Below are 21,842 nucleotides of genomic sequence, written 5' to 3'. Positions count from 1 at the left end.
GATGGTGTTTATGTTCAATGTTAATGGTCTATGTTGGTTCTCTTTCCCCATCATCTGTCTTTGCTGCTGGATACTTCAATAATAAATATCTGTTGTAGTACAACAATGTAGTTATGTTCAATGATGTTCAAACCTCAGGCATTTACGGCTACTGTAGTACAATAATGTAGTTATGTTCAATGATGTTCAAACCTCAGGCATTTACGGCTACTGTAGTACAATAATGTAGTTATGTTCAATGATGTTCAAACCTCAGGCGTTTACGGTTACTGTAATACAATAATGTAGTTATGTTCAATGAAGTTCAAAACTCATGCGTTTACTGAGCTTCCTGTCGTTACGAGGCAGACAACTTTACAGCCATAGGCTCTCGAGCACTGGCTCATTCTTCAACATATAAAACAAGAAACAACAGGTACGAATACTTTAACGTAGTTGTAGAATAAAGCTTACCAAACAGTTTTGCAGTTGCTCTCCTCAAGTCGATATTTTACTTTCGGTTTCACAGAAATGAAACAATCAAATACATCCTTGTTGTCCATCGCTTCATGGGAGTGGTTTATTAACATTCTTAACAGCAATACACCTTCTCCGAAAGGTAGTATGATTTCAATCAGTCGGCTAGCCTAGGTTTTAAATGTCTTTGCGTGAATCCATACAAATTGTTTAGTTTTCATAATTGTTATTTTCCCATCTTGTAACTGGAAGTGCCGCTGACCAATGCTAGATAGTGCTGAAATCGAAGGTACGAACACATAGGAGTAGAATGAACCAGTCACCCGATGTTCCAAATGACCTCTGGATTCTAGAGCACAACAACAAAAACATCAGGCAGTTTTATTTCAAGATAGCAAGGCGAGTGGACAAAAGATAAGACACTATTCATAACACCTTAATTTTCTTCTTAATTTTCTCTGGTTTCACTCCAAATTATACTGACATTGATGCACAGAGAATTCCACATAGAATCAGAATAATTCAATAGGATCATTGTATTGAGGCCACTATATTGACCACCATTAGGACCTATTGTATCCAGATACAATGCTTCGGTGGGCCCAGTGGCGTGTGCTGAATCTGGTGAGACTGATGCTGTGGCTGTTAGTCCTGGCTATACTGACTGTCCTGGTAGCCCCTGACCTGTTGTGGAGCTTGACTGGGCGAGAGCCATAGGAGGTGTTGACGAAAAGCCTCTTTTTTTTCTACAGCATGTCCCACTTCTGTCTGTAAAACCCAGATGAAGGCTACACACTGAAACAAATTGGTTTTTCAAAACAAATATTTATTTTAAAATCAACTTTGTCCTCCATGAGTGGCTGAAATAGCCTCTTCTATTTAGGTGTGGACAGGGTTGCAGGAGGGTCTGTCTCTGCTCACTGATCATATCCACCCTGCTTGGGATGGCTGTCCTGGCCGTAGTCTCGCTGTACCTGGGCCAACAGGATGCGCCTGGTTAGGACCATGATGGGTCACATGGGAGAGCGTTGGGTAGGGTGGACGGGAAGGCTGAACTCATATATATGGGACATTGAGGATATGCTGGAACAGGAGCAGGTAGGCGGAGTCTTATGGAAGGGCTGTCGTTGCACTATTATTTATTTTCTTGAAACTGGAACACAGTCATTTGCAATTGATTGCACTGTTCACAAAGAAAGTCTAAATGGGTTTTTGTATAAATAATGAAGAAAGTCTTTGGGCAGACGGGAGTTGGACCACCTGGAGATGCTCCACAGAGTGGACAAAGGACACCTTGATGACCAGGATGAGATGGTCCAGCTTTTCCTAGACAACGGCATGAAGTTCCGTGGCTACCACAACTATCTGATGGTCAACATGAAGAACTGTCAGGCCTTGTTGAGTAAATGCAGGTGAGATGCGAAAAGAGACAGGCAAATTATTATACAACTTGATAACATTGCCTGCAGAATAAATGTTTCTACACCTGTCCAGTCTTCATTATGACCACAGCCACTATCTTTCAGTGGCTGTGGTCATTAGTAGAAAGTCTCATATAGGGTTGCAAAGCTACCGGTAATTTGCCAAAGTTACCAGAATCTTCAGTAATTTGGGTAATTAACAGAAAATATATGGCAACCTGTGGTAACTTTGGTAATTTATACTTGGATAACTGTAAAAAATGTATTCATAAAAAGTATACATGTTTTATATCTGTGTCCATATTGTCCATGAGATTCTAGTAGATAGACCATATGGTTCAACAGAAAATAGCCTAATTAATAAAAAAAAAAGCTTCTAATCAACAATGGAATTATTTTCCATTAACTCTGCAAGTCTTCCAACTATTTACTTTTTTCCCAACTGCCACCAGTTTGACGTCAAAACATTGACATCAAAACATAATAACATTGTAAAACAAAAACATAAAATACATTTCATGCTGAAACCCTCATATTAAACACCAATGGTATTAACTAAGTTAATGGTTTAAATTTAAGATAATGTTTCACAGTATTATCATTACATTTTTATTTGTGAAATATTTTACATGTGATAAGTCAGAGATAGTTACAGACACCTGTGATAATCCAAAGTACCCAAAAGGGCCACTAAATGTCTAAATGATCGATACGCAACTGGGCCTGGGACTGATCTGGTAGCGATGGGCATTGGGTTGAGGCTTCAGTTATTTTCAAGCCCTTGCACTGGATGGATTGACTAGTCCGATGTGATTCACAGCTAGAGCACCACATTATTAATACAGTAATGAACTGGAAGTATTCGAGTGAAAGTGTATAGAGAAAAATGTTTTATTTTCTGCCCAAAATTTGCTTTCTAAACAAGACTCACATTACATAGTAGCTACTACAAAGATAATGCCAATATTTACTTACAGACAAAAACCTACAGTCTTCACCACACCCCACACATACAGTATTACAAGTCCTCAGCAAACACCTTCAGCACAGTTCCTTTAGGTACTGTAGGGCTGTGTCCAGGTGGACTTTGCCCTGTCTTCTCCCTCCATGGCAGTAGGTGGCCTCACTGATCCTCAGGGGACTCAGGTTCAGGTTGAAGATGTGGTTGTAGTTCTGAATCAGACGTCTGGCTTTGTCCTGGTCTATGTGACATGAAATGGCAAACAGATTCCCAATTCTGTCATATACTTCTGGTGTAGCTCATTAGTGATGATGTCTCTTTGAAATGAATGTTTACTGTACATTAAATAATATCCCCAATTAATTTAGTAAGAAATTCTATATTTATCATCAGAATTATATCAGTGGTTAAAAAAAAAATGTGTTTTGAATTTAGTACATGTAACTGCAAGTTATGTTACGATAGTTCCCTATATTTCAGGTAAAACAGCCCCTTATGAATTATTTTGACCTATCAACTTTTAAAACAGTACCAGTGTTCTGGCTGTCACATATGTGCAGGGCTCTCTCCATTCTCTGGAACCTTTGGAGCCATCTTTCTGTTTCCATGGGATCCACAGAAGCTGGCGGGGGCTCAGTGCAACCCTTGGGAACTTCTGATGTGTGTGACACATGCCCAAACTGTCTGTGTGATCTGGTCACATTCAATTGAAATGTGTCTTCCACATTTAACCCAACCCTTCTGAATCAGAGAGGTGTGGGGGGCTGCCATAATCGACATCCACGTCTTCGGTGCCCGGGGAACAGTGGGTTAACGGCCTTGCTCAGGGGCAGAAAATAAGATTTTTACCTTGTCAGCTCAGTGATTCGATCCAGCAACCTTTCGGATACTGGCCCAACGCTCTAACCACTAGTGAGCTACATAGAAATATATTTATATAGAATGATTATATTTCTATGGTGGGAAATCAGAATAAGCCTTTGTTGAGCTCCACACCAGTAGGATGTGATAATCAGTAGAAATAAACAATGACATACAACTTCATGAAGTGTGGGTATCATCTGTTTTATGTATGAAAGTGGTGATCACTGTGCAGACCACGGTTTTGTTTGAGTAAAATAAAAATGAAATCAAGTGATCACAGTTAGGCTGTAGTTTGGACTAACCTTCTCCTCCTCAGATGCCCTTGCTGCTGTTCCTACTCTGAGTTCAGTTCTTATGACAGCTGGGTTCTTCTGATGGATGTAGGACAGGGAACGGTCACCAGAGGGAGCTGTCATACACAGCCTGTTTGAGGCCTGTAAATTGAACCCAACAGTCAGTGTTTTGAGCTCTCTAGAAAGATACAGCTCACTGTGCACAATGTACTATATACATCAATGAAATCGCATAACCATAGGGTTTATGTCACCTTTGTCTATCTATCTTGAAATAAACTACTCATGCAATGTCATTTTTTCACTATGTATTATTGTTATATATTTTCTTTTTTTATTCGACATTTAAAAGAGGGTAGATACCATTTTTTAAACAATGTACAATTATGTATTTTCTAAGCTACATGATAATAAATAATAATAACATAACTTAATAACATAAGCATAACCACTATATTACTGTTCAGGGTTTACCTTGTGGAGCTCAGCCTGAAAAGCTGACCCCACACCCCCCTCAGCCTCAGCTTGTCTGTGTGATCTGGTCACTATAGAGTCCTGTTTGTCTGGTGGTTCCTTCATCACATTATCCACAACGGCCGGAGGAATAGCTGCTTTATTCACCCTTGTGCAAAGTTAAAGAGACATGCATCGAGATCCAGTTAAGTCACAGTAATAAGCACGTGTAAGATGTAGTGTTTTGAAGCAGAATTACCATTGAGACTTTACTGCTACTTTACTTGAGATTTCCGTTTCTCACAAGAATGAAAAGTAAAGTATTCATTCTATTGTATAGCATTCTATGTTTTTCTATTCTATTCCAATCTATTGTATGTTATTCTATTCTATTTTATGCCATTCCATTATTTTCTATTCTTAGAACACAGCTTGATCTTTGATCAACCTGATTCAACTCACTTGTCTGTCTCTTCTGTGATGAAATACTTGACCTGTTTGCTGCCTATGATCTTGACAACTAGTCTGGGGACTGCTTTAGTTCCAGAGGTATTTCTCGGGGCCATGATAAAGGTAATGAGATATGTAGGGATCCCCTAGAGAGAGATGGAGGGAGAGGAAAACAGGTCAGATTCAATTGGTCAGAATAGAATATAGAGCAGAAGAAGGCAGTCAAGGTTTCACAGAATTCTTCCCTGAAAATGATAAATGAAATAATTTGACTGTTTGTCCATTGTTCTGAGTGCTATGATTATTTAACCACCTCTCTTCTACACAGCATTGTGAAAGATATTTGGCTATGTTCCATATTGGACACAGGCCAATGCCTCACAGCCACTACATATCACAGAGTAAAGAGTATTACTCACATGAGCAATTAGTCCTTACACGTCCACACCTTGTAGGCTATATGTTAACCTTTGAAAATCACCATGTAGATTATTTCACCATGAGCTATGTCCATCATCTCAATCAATCATCAGGTGCTAATGTACTGTACTGTGAAGCCCTCTGTGTGAAGGGTGAAGCTAGGTAGACCGACTCATAAAACTTCTGGTTCTGTGCTGTGTATGTCCTTTCTGCACCTTGGTTACCTGCCTCATCCCGCCTCTCCCCTGAGCTGCGAGCAGAGCAGCAACATAGGCCCAGTGCTCAGCAGGCTCGTAATCATTATGGAAAATGAAAACGAGCATTTCTTATTGGACAAATTTCTTGTTGGACAGACAGTTCCTAAGCATTCGGGCCATTTTTTTCTTGTTTGTGCCTAATGAATACGACCCAGATGACCTTGTGTGTGTCAAATGACTAGCTGGCCTGGGTGAGAGAGTTATCTATGTGTACAGACTTTGGTGATTTATGGCAGTGTGTTTTTATTGACACGGCCTGCATCAGGGAAAATAATAAAGCCTGGGGACGGGGAAACAGAGAGCAAGATGAACTGGACCGAATGGAGAGAGAGAGAAATAACTTGTTTTTAAGATCCATTGTTAGTCAGTTCAAATGAATCATTACAATGAGGTGATGGTGCATGGTTTTGAACCCCATGGAACTTCCATAGCCTTGAACACACCTGTTGAACGTAATCAGTTTTTCTTTTGTTTATCAGTTTTTGTTTATTTATTTTTATTTCGTTTTTGTTTATTTATTTTTCAGTTTTTGCTGATCAGATTTCTCTAAAATCTTATGTCATATCCTGTGATAAAAAAACGTTTTTCTTTGTGTGTTTGTTTGTTTGGAAACAACTGAGTGTGCTGTCCCCATTCTAAAGCCCATTCTAGCTTTACTGAAAAGGGAAATCTGTCCTACTACTTGAGCCAGACTAACTGTAAATTCATTAAATCATCATTAATTGGAATGGATTTCTAATTTAATGTGTGTCCATGATAAGGAAACAGGCCTAACTCTTGATAAGAGGCCTGGATATAGATAAAGAGGGAGCCTAATTGACATACTTACTTTATATTCCTTATGGAAAACAGTCTGAATCATTCAAGTTCTAATACCATTGTAATCTTTTGATTAAGTCATGGAATACAGCACAGAATGTTTTGCCATGTCTGGCATTTGCCTCGATACATTATAAATGCACAGTACCAGTCAAACGTTTGGACACACCTACTCATTCAAGGGGTTTTCTTTATTTTTTTTTAAATGTTCTAATTTGTGGAATAATAGTGAAGACATCAACATGATGAAATAGCACATATGGAATCACGTAGTAACCAAAAAAAGTGTTGAACAAAATATATTTTATATTTGAGATTCTTCAAAGTAGTCACCCTTTGCCTTGATGACAGCTTTGGACACTCTTGGCATTCTCTCAACCAGCTTCACCTAGAATACTTTTCCAACAGTCTGCTGAGCACTTCTTGGCTGCTTTTCCTTCACTCTGCAGTCCAAGGCCAGGTCATCTGATGCAGCACTCCATCACTCTCCTTCTTGGTCGAATAGCCCTTACACAGCCTGGAGGTAGGTTGGGTCATTGTCCTGTTGAAAAACAAATGATAGTCCCACTAAGCGCAAACCAGATGGGATGGCGTATCACTTCAGAATGCTCTGGTAGCCATGCAGGTTAAGTGTGCATTGCATTCTAAACAAATCACTAACAGTGTCACCAGCAAAGCACCGCCACACCACCTCCTCCATGCTTCACGGTGGAAACCACACATGTGGAGATCATCCGTTCACTTCCTCTGCGTCTCACAAAGACATGGTGGTTGGAACCAAAAATCTCAAATTTGGACTCCACCATTCTAGTGTCCATTGCTCATGTTTCTTGGGCCAATCAAGTCTCGTCTTATTATTGGTGCCCTTTAGTAGTTGTTTTTTAGTTGTTCCCAAGAAAGCTAAGGTAACTGAGCTAAACGACTACCGCCCCGTAGCACTCACTTCCATCATCATGAAGTGCTTTGAGAGACTAGTCAAGGACCATATCACCTCCACCCTACCTGACTCCCTAGACCCACTCCAATTTGCTTACCGCTCAAATAGGTCCACAGACGATGCAATCTCAACCACACTGCACACTGCCCTAACCCATCTGGACAAGAGGAATACCTATGTGAGAATGCTGTTCATCGACTACAGCTCGGCATTCAACACCATAGTTCCCTCCAAGCTCGTCATCAAGCTCGAGACCCTGGGTCTCGACTCCGCCCTGTGCAACTGGGTACTGGACTTCCTGACGGGCTGCCCCCAGGTGGTGAGGGTAGGTAACAACATCCCCTCCCCGCTGATCCTCAACACTGGGGCCCCACAAGGGTGCGTTCTGAGCCCTCTCCTGTACTCCCTGTTCACCCACGACTGCGTGGCCACGCACGCCTCCAACTCAATCATCAAGTTTGCGGACGACACAACAGTGGTAGGCTTGATTACCAACAACGACGAGACGGCCTACAGGGAGGAGGTGAGGGCCCTCGGAGTGTGGTGTCAGGAAAATAACCTCACACTCAACGTCAACAAAACTAAGGAGATGATTGTGGACTTCAGAAAACAGCAGAGGAGCACCCCCTATCCACATCGATGGAACAGTAGTGGAGAGAGTAGCAAGTTTTAAGTTCCTCGGCATACACATCACAGACAAACTGAATTGGTCCACTCACACAGACAGCATCGTGAAGAAGGCGCAGCAGCGCCTCTTCAACCTCAGGAGGCTGAAGAAATTCGGCTTGTCACCAAAAGCACTCACAAACTTCTACAGAGGCACAATCGAGAGCATCCTGGCGGGCTGTATCACCGCCTGGTACGGCAACTGCTCCGCCCTCAACCGTAAGGCTCTCCAGAGGGTAGTGTGGTCTGCACAACGCATCATCGGGGGCAAACTACCTGCCCTCCAGGACACCTACACCACCCGATGTTACAGGAAGGCCATAAAGATCATCAAGGACATCTACCACCCGAGCCACTGCCTGTTCACCCCGCTATCATCCAGAAGGCGAGGTCAGTACAGGTGCATCAAAGCTGGGACCGAGAGACTGAAAAACAGCTTCTATCTCAAGGCCATCAGACTGTTAAACAGCCACCACTAACATTTCGTGGCTGCTGCCTACACACTGACACTGACTCAACTCCAGCCACTTTAATAATGGGAATTGATGGGAAATGTTGTAAATATATCACTAGCCACTTTAAACAATGCTACCTTATATAATGTTACTTACCCTACATTATTCATCTCATATGCATACCTATATACTGTACTCTATATCATCGACTGCATCCTTATGTAATACATGTATCACTAGCCACTTTAACTATGCCACTTTGTTTACATACTCATCTCACATGTATATACTGTACTCGATACCATCTACTGTATCTTGCCTATGCTGCTCTGTACCATCACTCACTCATATATCCTTATGTACATATTCTTTATCCCCTTACACTGTGTATAAGACAGTAGATTAGGAATTGTTAGTTAGATTACTTGTTGGTTATTACTGCATTGTCGGAACTAGAAGCACAAGCATTTCGCTACACTCGCATTAACATCTGCTAACCATGTGTATGTGACAAATAAAATTTGATTTGATTTGATTTTTGCAGCAATTTGACCATGAAGGACTGATTCAAGCAGTCTCCTCTGAACAGTTGATGTTGAGATTTGTTGTGGCATTAATTTGCTGCAATAGCCCAAATAGGGCAATCTTCTGTATACCAACCCTACCTTGTCACAACACAACTGGTTGAGAGAATGCCAAGAGTGTGCAAAGCTGTCATCAAGGCAAAGGGTGTCTACTTTGAAGAATCTCAAATATAAAATATAAACACTTTTTTTGGTTGCTACATGTTTCCATATGTGTTATTTCATAGTTGTGATGTCTTCACTATTATTCCACAATGTGGAAAATAGTAAAATAGAGAAATACCCTAGAATGTGTAGGTGTGGCCAAACTTTTGATTGATACTGTATATGCAAAAGTATGTGGACACTTCTTCAAACTAGTGGATTTGTCTACAAATTGGATTTGTCTACTAGCCACAACTGTTGCTGACAGGTGTATAAAATCGAGCACACAGCCATGCAATCTCCATAGACAAACATTGGCAGTAGAATGGCCTTACTGAAGAGCTCAGTGACTTTAAACGTGACACCGAACAAGTCAGTTCGTCAAATTTCTGCCCTGCTAGAGCTTCCCCGTTCAACTGTATGTGCTGTTATTGTGAAGGTGAAACGTCTAGGAGAAACAATGGCTCAGCCATGAGGCGGTAGGCCACACAAGCTCACAGAACGGGGCCGCCGAGTGCTGAAGCACTTAACGCATAACAATCGACACTCACTACCGAGTTGCAAACTGCCTCTGGAAGCAACGTCAACACAAGAACTGGTATTCGGGATCTTCATGAAATGGGTTTCATGGCCGAACAGCTGCACACAAGCCTAAGCTCACCATGTGCAATGCCAAGCATCGGCTGGAGTGGTGTAAATCTCGACGGCAACGGACACTTGAGCAGTGGAAACGCGTTCTATGATGTGATGAATCACCCTTCACCATCTGGCAGTCCGACAGACAAATCTGGGTTTGGCGAATGCCAGGAGAACGCTTCTTCCCCGAATGCACAGTGCCAACTCTAAAGTTTGGTGGAGGAATAATGGTCTGGGGCTGTTTTTCATGGTTTGGGCTAGGCCCTTTAGTTCCAGTGAAGGGAAATCTTTTTTTTAATGTTGCAGCATACAATGACATTCTAGACAATTCTATGCTTGACTGGCCTACACAGAGTCCTGACCTCAACCCCATCGAACAGCTTTGGGATGAAATTTGATTTGATTTGATTTGAATTGGAACACAGACTGCAAGCCAAGCCTAATCGCCCAACATTAGTGCCCAACCTCACAAATGCTCTTGTGGCTGACCGGAAGCAAGTCCCTGCAGCAATGTTCCAACATCTAGAAGAGTGGAGGCTTTTATGGCAGCAAAGGGGGGACAACTCCATATTAATGATTTTGGAATGAGATGTTCGACGAGCAGGTACTTTTGTTCATGTAGTGTATATAGCCAGTGGGACATTGCCTGCCTGCCTGCTTTGCCTGCCTTTTGTGCTGTTCCCTTGAAGGGTTTGAGGGCCTAGGATACACATTTCTCAATATAGTCTACTGCCCCAATCTACTACCCCAATGTCTCCCCCACTCTGTTTGATTTGCAGGAATTAAACCGTGAACCCACAGTAATGACTGTGGAAATGACTCCTCATTCTTCAGTGCATTGTCAGTCTCTACACGCCCCCATCCCCCTTTAAACGTCCTAATACGATTGAGGTGTGAAAGTCAAATGGTAAATCCCTGATCTTAATGATCAAACGAGCACTCACAAAAAGGCTAAGCAGGTGTGTGCGTGTGGTGCAGTTCGGAAAAGAGAAGAGAGATTCAGCGGATATCGGACACCAGTTAATTAAGGGCCCGATTACAGACGGCAGAATCCTCAAAGGTGCATTTGGGTAGGTGTGGGTAAAGCGTAAAATCACTATCCAACCTGAAAAGTCAGTCAACGTGAAGCGTTCAACCACAGACTACTAGAGGAAACGAGGAAAGACTTGAGGCAAGATGATGCTTTAAACCAGTCACTCTCCTACATGCAGCCATGCACTAGCATTTTGTTAATAAATCAAAATACTTCCTTTACACCTCTCCTAATCTGAGAAACCCATAACTAAAATATCATGTAGTTGCATCAGATGTTACAATACCATTTATGTTATGTTGTCTGTCCATAAGAGGTTAGTAATCTCCAGATAAAAAACTCATTCCAGATACTTCGTGGGACCATTCAATCAAACCTAGTAGGTAAATTCAAACAATAATGTAACATATGTCAGCTAATGTGACATAACTGTAGACCAAAACCATAAACTAAAATTACATACCTTTATAAGTAAAATGCATAAATGACAATATTTAACTATGTTAAATGATACTAAATTTTATTGAACTGTAGATCCTATGTTGGGTTGGACATGCATGGGTTATTGAATCAAAAACTGAAGCAACTTGATTAAAAATTCTAGGAAGACTTACAGTTTGTTCAGCAGGAGACACTGCACTAGACAGGAAAGAAGGATGTTATGATAGGAGACACCCTACACAGGAAGGAAAGATGTTGTGACAGGAGACACTGCCCTAGACAGGAAGGAAGGATGTTACGACAGGAGACACTACCCTAGACAGGAAGGAAGGACGTTACAACAGGAGACACTACCCTAGACAGGAAGGAAGGATGTTACAACAGGAGACACTACCCTAGACAGGAAGGAAGGATGTTACAACAGGAGACACTACCCTAGACAGGAAGGAAGGATGTTACAGCAGGAGACACTACCCTAGACAGGAAGGAAGGATGTTACAACAGGAGACACTACCCTAGACAGGAAGGAAGGATGTTACAGCAGGAGACACTACCCTAGATAGGAAGGAAGGATGTTATGACAGGAGACACTACCCTAGACAGGGAGGAAGGATGTTACAACAGGAGACACTTCCCTAGACAGGAAGGAAGGATGTTATGACAGAAGACACTAAACAGGAAGGATGTTACAACAGGAGACACCACCCTAGACAGGAAGGAAGGATGTTACAGCAGGAGACACTACCCTAGATAGGAAGGAAGGATGTTATGACAGGAGACACTACCCTAGACAGGAAGGAAGGATGTTACAACAGGAGACACTACCCTAGACAGGAAGGAAGGATGTTATGACAGAAGACACCCTAAACAGAAAGGAAGGATGTTACAACAGGAGACACTACCCTAAACAGAAGGAAGGATGTTACAACAGGAGACACTACCCTAGACAGGAAGGATGGATGTTACAACAGGAGACACTACCCTAGACAGGAAGGAAGGATGTTACAACAGGAGACACTACCCTAGACAGGAAGGAAGGATGTTACAACAGGAGACACTACCCTAGACAGGAAGGAAGGATGTTACAACAGGAGACTAGGGAGGAAGGATGTTACAACAGGAGACACTACCCTAGACAGGAAGGAAGGATGTTACAACAGGAGACACTACCCGAGACAGGGAGGAAGGATGTTACAACAGGAGATACTACCCTAGACAGGGAGGAAGGATGTTACAACAGGAGACACTGCCCTAGACAAGAATGAAGGATGTTGCAACAGAAGACACTACCCTAGACAGGAAGTTACAACAGGATACACTACCCTAGACAGGAAGGAAGGATGACACCCTAAACAGAAAGGAAGGATTTTACAACAGGAGACACTACCCTAGACAGGAAGGAAGGATGTTACAACAGGGAGACACAACAGGAGACACTAGACAGGAAGGAAGGATGTTACAACAGGAGACACTACCCTAGACAGGAAGGAATGGACACTGCCCTAGACAGGAAGGATGGATGTTTCAACAGGAGACACTACCCTAGACAGGAAGGAAGGATGACAGGAGGAAGGAAGGATGTTACAACAGGAGACACTACCCTAGACAGGAAGGAAGGATGTTACAACAGGAGACACTACCCTAGACAGGAAGGAAGGATGTTACAACAGGAGAAGACAGGAAGGAAGGATGTTACAACAGGAGACACTACCCTAGACAGGAAGGATGGATGTTACAATAGGAGACACTGCCCTAGACAGGAAGGATGGATGTTTCAACAGGAACTAGACAGGAAGGAAGGATGTTACAACAGGAGACACTACCCTAGACAGGAAGGAAGGATGTTACAACAGGAGACACTACCCTAGACAGGAAGGAAGGATGTTACAACAGGAGACACTACCCTAGACAGGAAGGAAGGATGTTACAACAGGAGACACTGCCCTAGACAAGAATGAAGGATGTTGCAACAGAAGACACTACCCTAGACAGGAAGGAAGGATGTTTCAACAGGAGACACTACCCTAGACAGTAAGGAAGGATGTTACAACAGGAGACACTACCCTAGACAGGAAGGAAGGATGTTACAACAGGAGACACTACCCTAGACAGGGAGGAAGGCTGTTACAACAGGAGACACTACCCTAGACTGGAAGGAAGGATGTTACAACAGGAGACACTACCCTAGACAGGAAGGACGGATGTTACAACAGGAGACACTACCCTAGACAGGAAGGACGGATGTTACAACAGGAGACACTACCCTAGACAAGAATGAAGGATGTTATAACAGGAGTCACACAGCCTTGACGTGATTAAGTTAACTGAAGTTGGTTGATTGCGTCTTGACATTATGACTTCTAATATCCCATACCAAATTGTAGATTTTTAAAGACCATTTTTCCCTCATTCTTGTTGACATGTGATCCTGATAGTCCCACGAAAGGAACAGCCTTGACGTTTCTGTTGTCTGAGCAGGATGCTTTATCATATGGAGTTCAAATTGTGTCCCCAAAAGTGTCTAAGTGAACGATAAGACAATAATGACGTGGTTGTGAATGATACAACGTACACTAAGATTTTTCTGTCATTTCAACAGTAAAACACTGTAAGATGCGCAGTATAATACCATGAATGTGTCTTACAGCATTCATGCTGTAAATTGCACTGCGTTATGGGTAAAATGCTGAAAAATATTCTTATTAACTGTAATTTGGAAGCCTCCTGTAAAAATGACTCTAACATACTGTATTTATTTACAAGAATAGCTTATGCCTTCTAGAGGTTCAAATGATCAGTTTCAGGTGACAATATTATGCTGTCAGGCGAGACACATGAAGCTCAGACAGTTTTAGTAAATATCTTCTTGAAGCAGCTGTGAAATGGAAGAATATTTTCTGCAGATGCTGGGTAGGTACGTTGACTTGTTTCTAAGTATATTTATTGCTAGCTAACATTGACTTACTGTACATTTCCTTAGCTAACCTAACTAGACAGCTGGCTAATGGTTTGCTCTAAATTGCTCTTAAATATCTAGCTGTGCGATGTAGAAAAACATCACCCATAGAAAAATATTGTGATTATAGGCTGTATTCCAGCTCCTAGGTGCCATAGAAATACACTGAGCACAGATTCATGACCGCTATGTTTCCACCATTACTACAGAGAAATGGCTTGTTTCTAGCAGTTGTAAAGATGACCCATATTTTGTTCGTATTGACGGGCCTCATCTTGCATAAACCAGGTTGTGGGCCGTACTCACAAGCTGCTAAAGCCGATGCGAATGACCAGAGCATTATGTGGTATTGAGGTGCTTGCCAACCTAAGGTGCAGTGCAACTGGTCGGCTGTAGACTAACACAGTGTCGGCGGCGGAAGCTAGCAACATGGCACATTTTTTCCCCGCCCAAGATGATACAGTATTTCAAGTAGGATAGCAGCCTACACAAGAAATTACTAATATTAGTCGCCATCTAGATGTCACCATGATATATTCTTCTCAAAGGGGAGAGCATAAATGACTATAACACCAGGACAGAGTCCTCCTAGGCTGTCACAACCCTGTGGGATTCCATTCACTTAGCTCTCATCTGCGCTACATACTGTAAGTCATCGTTTTTCAGGCCAGGAGTGTCCGTATAGCCTCTCCTGCATAGCCGTGGGAAGTAGGGATGCTGAGGGTGCTGCAGCAGCCCCTGAAAAATCTGAATATTATTTAAATGTTTTTATTCACAAAAGTAGTGCACTGGGCCTTTAGTAGTCCTGCGTTAGTGGACCGATATAGCCGTCTTCCTGCAGCTATACTCTTCCACTATCCATTTGTTTAATTTAAGCAATATTGTTTCATAATGTTACAGTATTAGCTAAACCTGTTCACTTTACCAGTAGTATGCAAACATCTGGTGGCACAGCTAGAAAGGAACATGTTGTGAGTCTGGTAAAATAATCTGTGATATTGTGTAGCCTATAGTGATGTTGTATTAGTTTGCTAGGGTTTGATGTAGGTGTATCTAGCAGTCTTATTTGTATTTGTTCAATGCCTCAATTGATTTCATAAACTAAAGTGAATATATGCTGTAGGTTCAAATCAACCCAAGATGATGAATCCTGAAGAAGTGCATGACTAGGTGGCCCAGAGGAAGCCAGCTGTTTATTCTCAATCCCTACCATGCCCAATTCTTCCAAGAGCTCACTGAGTTTTAATGAAGACCTCTAGTGAGGTAAGTACATATACACAACACCAGCTTGATATGTCCCTTGTCCCCTGTCTTTTTAACCACAGAGTAGCAGCCCTGGTGCTCTCTGTCTCTCATTCTATTATTTATTTTTCTATGCTTGTCCTAGGGGTGAGAGGAGCTGACAAATCAGAATTGAGAAGGTTTGTTACAGGGCTCCATGAGGAACACCTGATGCTGCGCTGACTTCTCTCTCCTGGATGCTCTCCGGCCCAAACTGTCCTGTTATGTGTTTAGCAACTCCACCACCGTAGACCGCAAGGCACGGCAGAGGGTGATACACACACCCGAAAGCACCATTAGGTGCACACTGCTTGCCTTCCAGGACATCTACACCACCAGGTGTCTCAGGAAGGCCAAGAAGATCATCAGGGACCCCAGCCACCCGAGCCACGGCCTGTTCTCCCAGTTTCCATTACTCAGACACGGGCAGCACAAGAGCAATATGGCGAAAACTGGAAACCACTACTAGTCAGTTATCTGCTTTTTATTGTTTCACTTGGTCCCCACACCCCCTCTATGGTCGTTTAGTCAGCCTGCTGTTCCCCCTATGGTCAATGTCCACCCCAATGGATATTTATTCATTCATAACTGCTACAGTTGTTATTATGTACATAGTACTATTTCTGTTTTTCTTATTACCATTTTCATTATTTTATTTCACTTAGTCCTGCATGTTGGAGCTTGGCGCACTGAATATGAAGGACTAGGATTGTACCAGTCCCAGTTTTAACTCCGTCTACCTCTCTCTCTTTGTCTCTCTCTCCCCCCACAGCCCACACACAGGCACACAATCTAGTTTTTACATTAGTGTTGTAATGATTATCTTATTTGGTTACATACACTATATATACACAAAAGTATGTGGACACCCCCTCAAATTAGTGGATTCGGCTATTTCAGCCACACCCGTTGCTGGCAGGTTTATAAAACGAGCACACAGCCATGCAATCGCCATTTACAAACATTGGCAGTAAATTGGCCTTACTGAAAGAGCTCAGTGACTTTCAACATACCACCTTTGCAACAAGTCACGTTGTCAAATTTCTGCCCTACTTGAGCTGCCCCGGGCAACTGTAAGTGCTGTTATTGTGAAGTGGAAAGGTCTAGGAGGAACAACGGCTCAGACGTAAAGTGGTAGGCCACACAAGCTCACAAAACCACTGAGTGGACAAGCATTTCGCTACACTCGCATTAACATCTGCTAACCATGTGTATGTCACAAATAAAATTTGATTTGATTTGATTTGAGTGCTGAAGCGCATAGCGCGTAAAAATCGTCTGTCTTCGGTTGCAACACTCACTACAGAGTCCCAAACTGTGTCTAGAAGCCACGTCAGCATAATAACTGTTCGTTGAGAGCTTTATGAAATATGTTTCCATGGACGAGCAGCTGCATACAAGCCTAAGATCACCATGCACAATGCTAAGCGTCAGCTGGAGTGATGCAAAGCTTGCCGTCATTGGACTCTGGAGCAGTGGAAACGCGTTCTCTGGAGCGATGATTTATTTTATATTTTTTTAACTAGGCAAGCCAATTAAGAACAAATTCTTATTTACAATGACGGCCTACCCTGGCGATGCTGGGCCAATTGTGTGCCGCCCTATGGGACTCACAATCACAGCTGGATGTGATTCAAACGAGGGACTGTAGTGATGCCTCTTGCACTGAGATGCAGTGCCTTAGACCGCAGCACCACTTGGGAGCCCCAAATGAATCATGCTTTACCATCTGGCAGTCCGACGGATGAATCTGGGTTTGGCGGATGCCAGGAGGACTCTACCTGTCTGAATGCATAGTGCCAACTGTAAAGTTGGTGGAGGAGGAATAATGGTCTGGGGCTATTTTTCATGGTTTGGGCTAGGCCCCTTAGTTCCAGTGAAGGAAAATCTTAAAGCTACTCCATACAATGACGTTATAGACGATTCTGTGCATCCAACATAGTGGCATCAGTTTGTGGAAGGCCCTTTACTTTTTTAGCATGGCATTGCCCCTGTGCACAAAGCAAAATCCATACTGAAATGGTTTGTCGAGATCGGTGTGGGAGAAAAGAGTCCTGACCTCAACCCCATGGATCACCTTTGGTATGAATTGGAATTCCGGCTGCGAGCCAGGCATAATCGGCCAACTTCAGTGCCCGACCTCACTGATGCTCTTGTGGCTGAATGGAAGCAAGTCCTCGCAGCAATGTTCCAACATCTAGTGGAAAGCCTTCCCAGAAGAGTGGAGACTGTTATAGCAGCAAAGGGGGACCAACTCCATATTCATTTTTGACGAGCATGTAGTGTACTGTACGTGTTCACTTTTGTTACCTCTGTTGCCTCAATTATGTTGTTAATGTTGTTACAACTTTGAATAAATACATTCTATGTACAAATCTATTGTTTTTCTTGCGTTTAGATATCAGGTAAAATTTCACTGTGAATTTACAGCATTATCCTGGCACCAGAGTTGACAGCTTAATACTGTCATTTTACTTACAGTACTGTATTCCTTACTGTAAAACATTACAGTATCCCTGTAAATGTACAGCAAGGATGCTGTAATATATCTTTACAGTAAGGAAAATAGTACTGTAAAACATTTTACAGCATCTCTGCTGTAAAGCAAAAGTATTAAGTTGTCAACTGTGATGCCATTATAATGCTGTAAATTTACAGGGAAAGGTTTTACAGTGCATTAGACACTTTTTTGGCACAAATGGAACTAACGGGGCTGTTTGTCCATCGTTTGCCCTGCTAATCAATTCAAACCTCTGTACACACACTCGTTTGACATAGATGAGGCTGGAGAAAATCAAAGCTCATTACAAAAGCAATACCTCCACGTCGCCTGTCCAGTGTCTAGTCATACATTAGTCAGATCTATTCACAGGCCCTGATTTGTAATGTGGCTTTCATTCCTTTGGCCTCATTTATGCGGCTGGCCGAAGGGAAGTGTGTGTGTGTGTGCATGCGTACACTGTGTGTGTGTGTGTGTGCACCGTGTGTGTGTCAGTGTATGTGTGCTCTTCTGTGCGTATGTGTGTATGTTTGTGTGTGTGGATGTTCTTGTGTGCTTGTGTGTGCGCACACAGGCCTTAATTGATTAGCAGGCAAATTAAACACAGGAGATAGATGGGGCCTGGCTGGCGATAGAGCAGAGGAGGAGGGTGACAGAATCACAGCTCTTTTTCTCTCCTTCTGAGTGAGTCATTCTTTTACAGAGGACCTACATTGGATTTGCTGTGGACAGTTAATGGCTGTCCGAGCTACCTAAACATGCACCCAGAAGACATCTCAATCTAAACATGCACCCAGAAGACATCTCAGTCTAAACATGCACCCAGAAGACATCTCAATCTAAACATGCACCCAGAAGACATCTCAACCTAAACATGCACCCAGAAGACATCTCAACCTAAACATGCACCCAGAAGACATCTCAATCTAAACATGCACCCAGAAGACATCTCAATCTAAACATGCACCCAGAAGACAGCTCAATCTCAACATGCACCCAGAAGACAGCTGAAGGAAGTTCAATCTAAACATTCACCCAGAAGACAGCTCAATCTAAACATGCACCCAGAAGCCAGCTCAATCTAAACAGGCACCCTGATGACAGCTCAATCTAAACATGCACCCAGAAGCCAGCTCAATCTAAACAGGCATCCTGATGACAGCTAAATCTAAACATGGACCCAGGAGCCAGCTCAATCTAAACATTCATCCAGAAGCCAGCTCAATATAAACATGCATCCAGAAGCCAGCACAATATAAACATGCACCCAGAAGACAGCTCAATATAAACATGCAACCAGAAAGCAGCTGAAGGCAGCTTAATCTAAACATGCAACCAGAAGGCAGTTCAATCTAAACATGCAACCAGAAGGCAGTTCAATCTAAACATGCAACCAGAAGGAAGCTCAATCTAAACATGCACCCTGATGACAGCTCAATCTAAACATGCACCCAGAAGCCAGCTCAATATAAACATGCACCCAGAAGACATCTCACCCTAAACATGCGCCCAGAAGCCAGCTCAATATAAACATGCACCAAGAGGCCAGCTCAATCTAATCATTCACCCAGAAGTAATTTCAATGTAATCATGTACCCAGATGTCACCTCAATCTAAACATGCACCCAGAAGACATCTCAATCTAAACATGCACCCAGAAGACATCTCAACCTAAACATGCACCCAGAAGAAATCTCAACCTAAATATGCACCCATAAGACATCTCAACCTAAATATGCACCAAGAAGACATCTCAATCTAAACATGCACCAAGAGGCCAGCTCATTCTAATCATTCACCCAGAAGTAATCTCAATGTAATCATATACCCAGATGTCACCTCAATCTAAACATGCAACCAGAAGGCAGTTCAATCTAAACATGCACCCTGATGATAGCTCAATCTAAACATGCACCCTGATGACAGCTCAATCTAAACATGCAACCAGAAAGCAGCTGAAGGCAGCTTAATCTAAACATGCAACCAGAAGGCAGTTCAATCTAAACATGCAACCAGAAGGCAGCTAAATCAAAACATGCACCCAGAAGACAGCTCAATCTAAACATGCACCCAGAAGCCAGCTCAATATAAACATGCAACTAGAAGGAAGCTCAATCTAAACATTCATCCAGAAGCCAGCTCAATCTAAACATGCACCCAGAAGACATCTCAATCTAAACATGCACCCAGAAGACATCTCAATCTAAACATGCACCCAGAAGACATCTCAACCTAAACATGCACCCAGAAGAAATCTCAATCTAAACATGCAACCAGAAGGCAGCTAAATCAAAACATGCACCCAGAAGACAGCGAAATATAACTCAATCTAAACATGCACCCTGAGGACAGCTCAATCTAAACATGCACCCAGAAGCCAGCTCAATATAAACATGCAACTAGAAGGAAGCTCAATCTAAACATTCATCCAGAAGACATCTCAATCTAAACATGCACCCAGAAGACATCTCAATCTAAACATGCACCCAGAAGACATCTCAATCTAAACATGCACCCAGAAGACATCTCAACCTAAACATGCACCCAGAAGAAATCTCAATCTAAACATGCACCCAGAAGAAATCTCAACCTAAATATGCACCCATAAGACATCTCAACCTAAACATGCACCCAGAAGAAATCTCAACCTAAATATGCACCCATAAGACATCTCAACCTAAACATGCACCAAGAAGACATCTCAACCTAAACATGCACCAAGAAGACATCTCAATCTAAACATGCACCAAGAGGCCAGCTCATTCTAATCATTCACCCAGAAGTAATCTCAATGTAATCATATACCCAGATGTCACCTCAATCTAAACATGCAACCAGAAGGCAGTTCAATCTAAACATGCACCCTGATGATAGCTCAATCTAAACATGCACCCTGATGACAGCTCAATCTAAACATGCAACCAGAAAGCAGCTGAAGGCAGCTTAATCTAAACATGCACCCTGAGGACAGCTCAATCTAAACATGCACCCAGAAGCCAGCTCAATATAAACATGCAACTAGAAGGAAGCTCAATCTAAACATTCATCCAGAAGCCAGCTCAATCTAAACATTCATCCAGAAGCCAGCTCAATCTAAACATTCATCCAGAAGCGAGCTCAATATAAACATGCAACCAGAAGCCAGCTCGAATCTAAACATGCAACCAGATGGCAGCTCGAATCTAAACATGCAACCAGATGGCAGCTCAATCTAAACATGCAACCAGAAGGCAGCTCAATCTAAACATGCAACCAGAAGGCAGCTCAATCTAAACATGCAACCAGAAGGCAGCTCAATCTAAACATGCACCCAGAAGCCAGCTCAATATAAACATGCACCCAGAAGACAGCTCAATATAAACATGCAACTAGAAGGCAGCTCAATCTAAACATTCATCCAGAAGCCAGCTCAATCTAAACATTCATCCAGAAGCCAGCTCAATATAAACATGCACCCAGAAGCCAGCTCAATATAAACATGCACCCAGAAGCCAGCTCGAATCTAAACATGCAACCAGAAGGCAGCTCAATCTAAACATGCAACCAGAAGGCAGCTCAATCTAAACATGCAACCAGAAGGCAGCTCAATCTAAACATGCAACCAGAAGGCAGCTCAATCTAAACATGCAACCAGAAGGCAGCTCAATCTAAACATGCAACCAGAAGGCAGCTCAATCTAAACATGCACCCAGAAGACAGCTCAATATAAAAATGCAACGAGAAGGAAGCTCAATTTAAACATTCATCCAGAAGCCAGCTCGAATCTAAACATGCAACCAGATGGCAGCTCAATCTAAACATGCAACCAGAAGGCA

The 21,842-nt window shown here is 42.5% G+C and overlaps 1 protein-coding gene across 1 annotated transcript in view; it reads right to left on the bottom strand.

Annotated features, from left to right (window-relative positions):
- Nucleotides 1-2,988: 2,988 nt before the first annotated feature.
- The window catches only part of LOC135511762 (uncharacterized), a 40,346-nt gene continuing 21,492 nt past the window's right edge, over nucleotides 2,989-21,842 (bottom strand). Inside the window, exons 2-6 of the mRNA XM_064933235.1 lie at nucleotides 6,728-6,935; nucleotides 4,911-5,044; nucleotides 4,470-4,617; nucleotides 4,005-4,136; nucleotides 2,989-3,079 (exon numbers count right to left, since the gene is read on the bottom strand). Of these exons, the coding sequence (XP_064789307.1) occupies nucleotides 3,056-3,079; nucleotides 4,005-4,136; nucleotides 4,470-4,617; nucleotides 4,911-5,014 (408 nt within the window). The 5' untranslated portion in view covers nucleotides 5,015-5,044; nucleotides 6,728-6,935 and the 3' untranslated portion in view covers nucleotides 2,989-3,055. The remainder of the gene's footprint in view (nucleotides 3,080-4,004; nucleotides 4,137-4,469; nucleotides 4,618-4,910; nucleotides 5,045-6,727; nucleotides 6,936-21,842) is intronic.

Source organism: Oncorhynchus masou, chromosome 24, assembly GCF_036934945.1.
Source record: "Oncorhynchus masou masou isolate Uvic2021 chromosome 24, UVic_Omas_1.1, whole genome shotgun sequence".
Taxonomy (NCBI): Eukaryota; Metazoa; Chordata; class Actinopteri; order Salmoniformes; family Salmonidae; genus Oncorhynchus; species Oncorhynchus masou.
The sequence above is the reverse complement of the archived record's forward strand: the minus strand, read 5'-3'. Positions and strand labels throughout refer to the sequence as shown.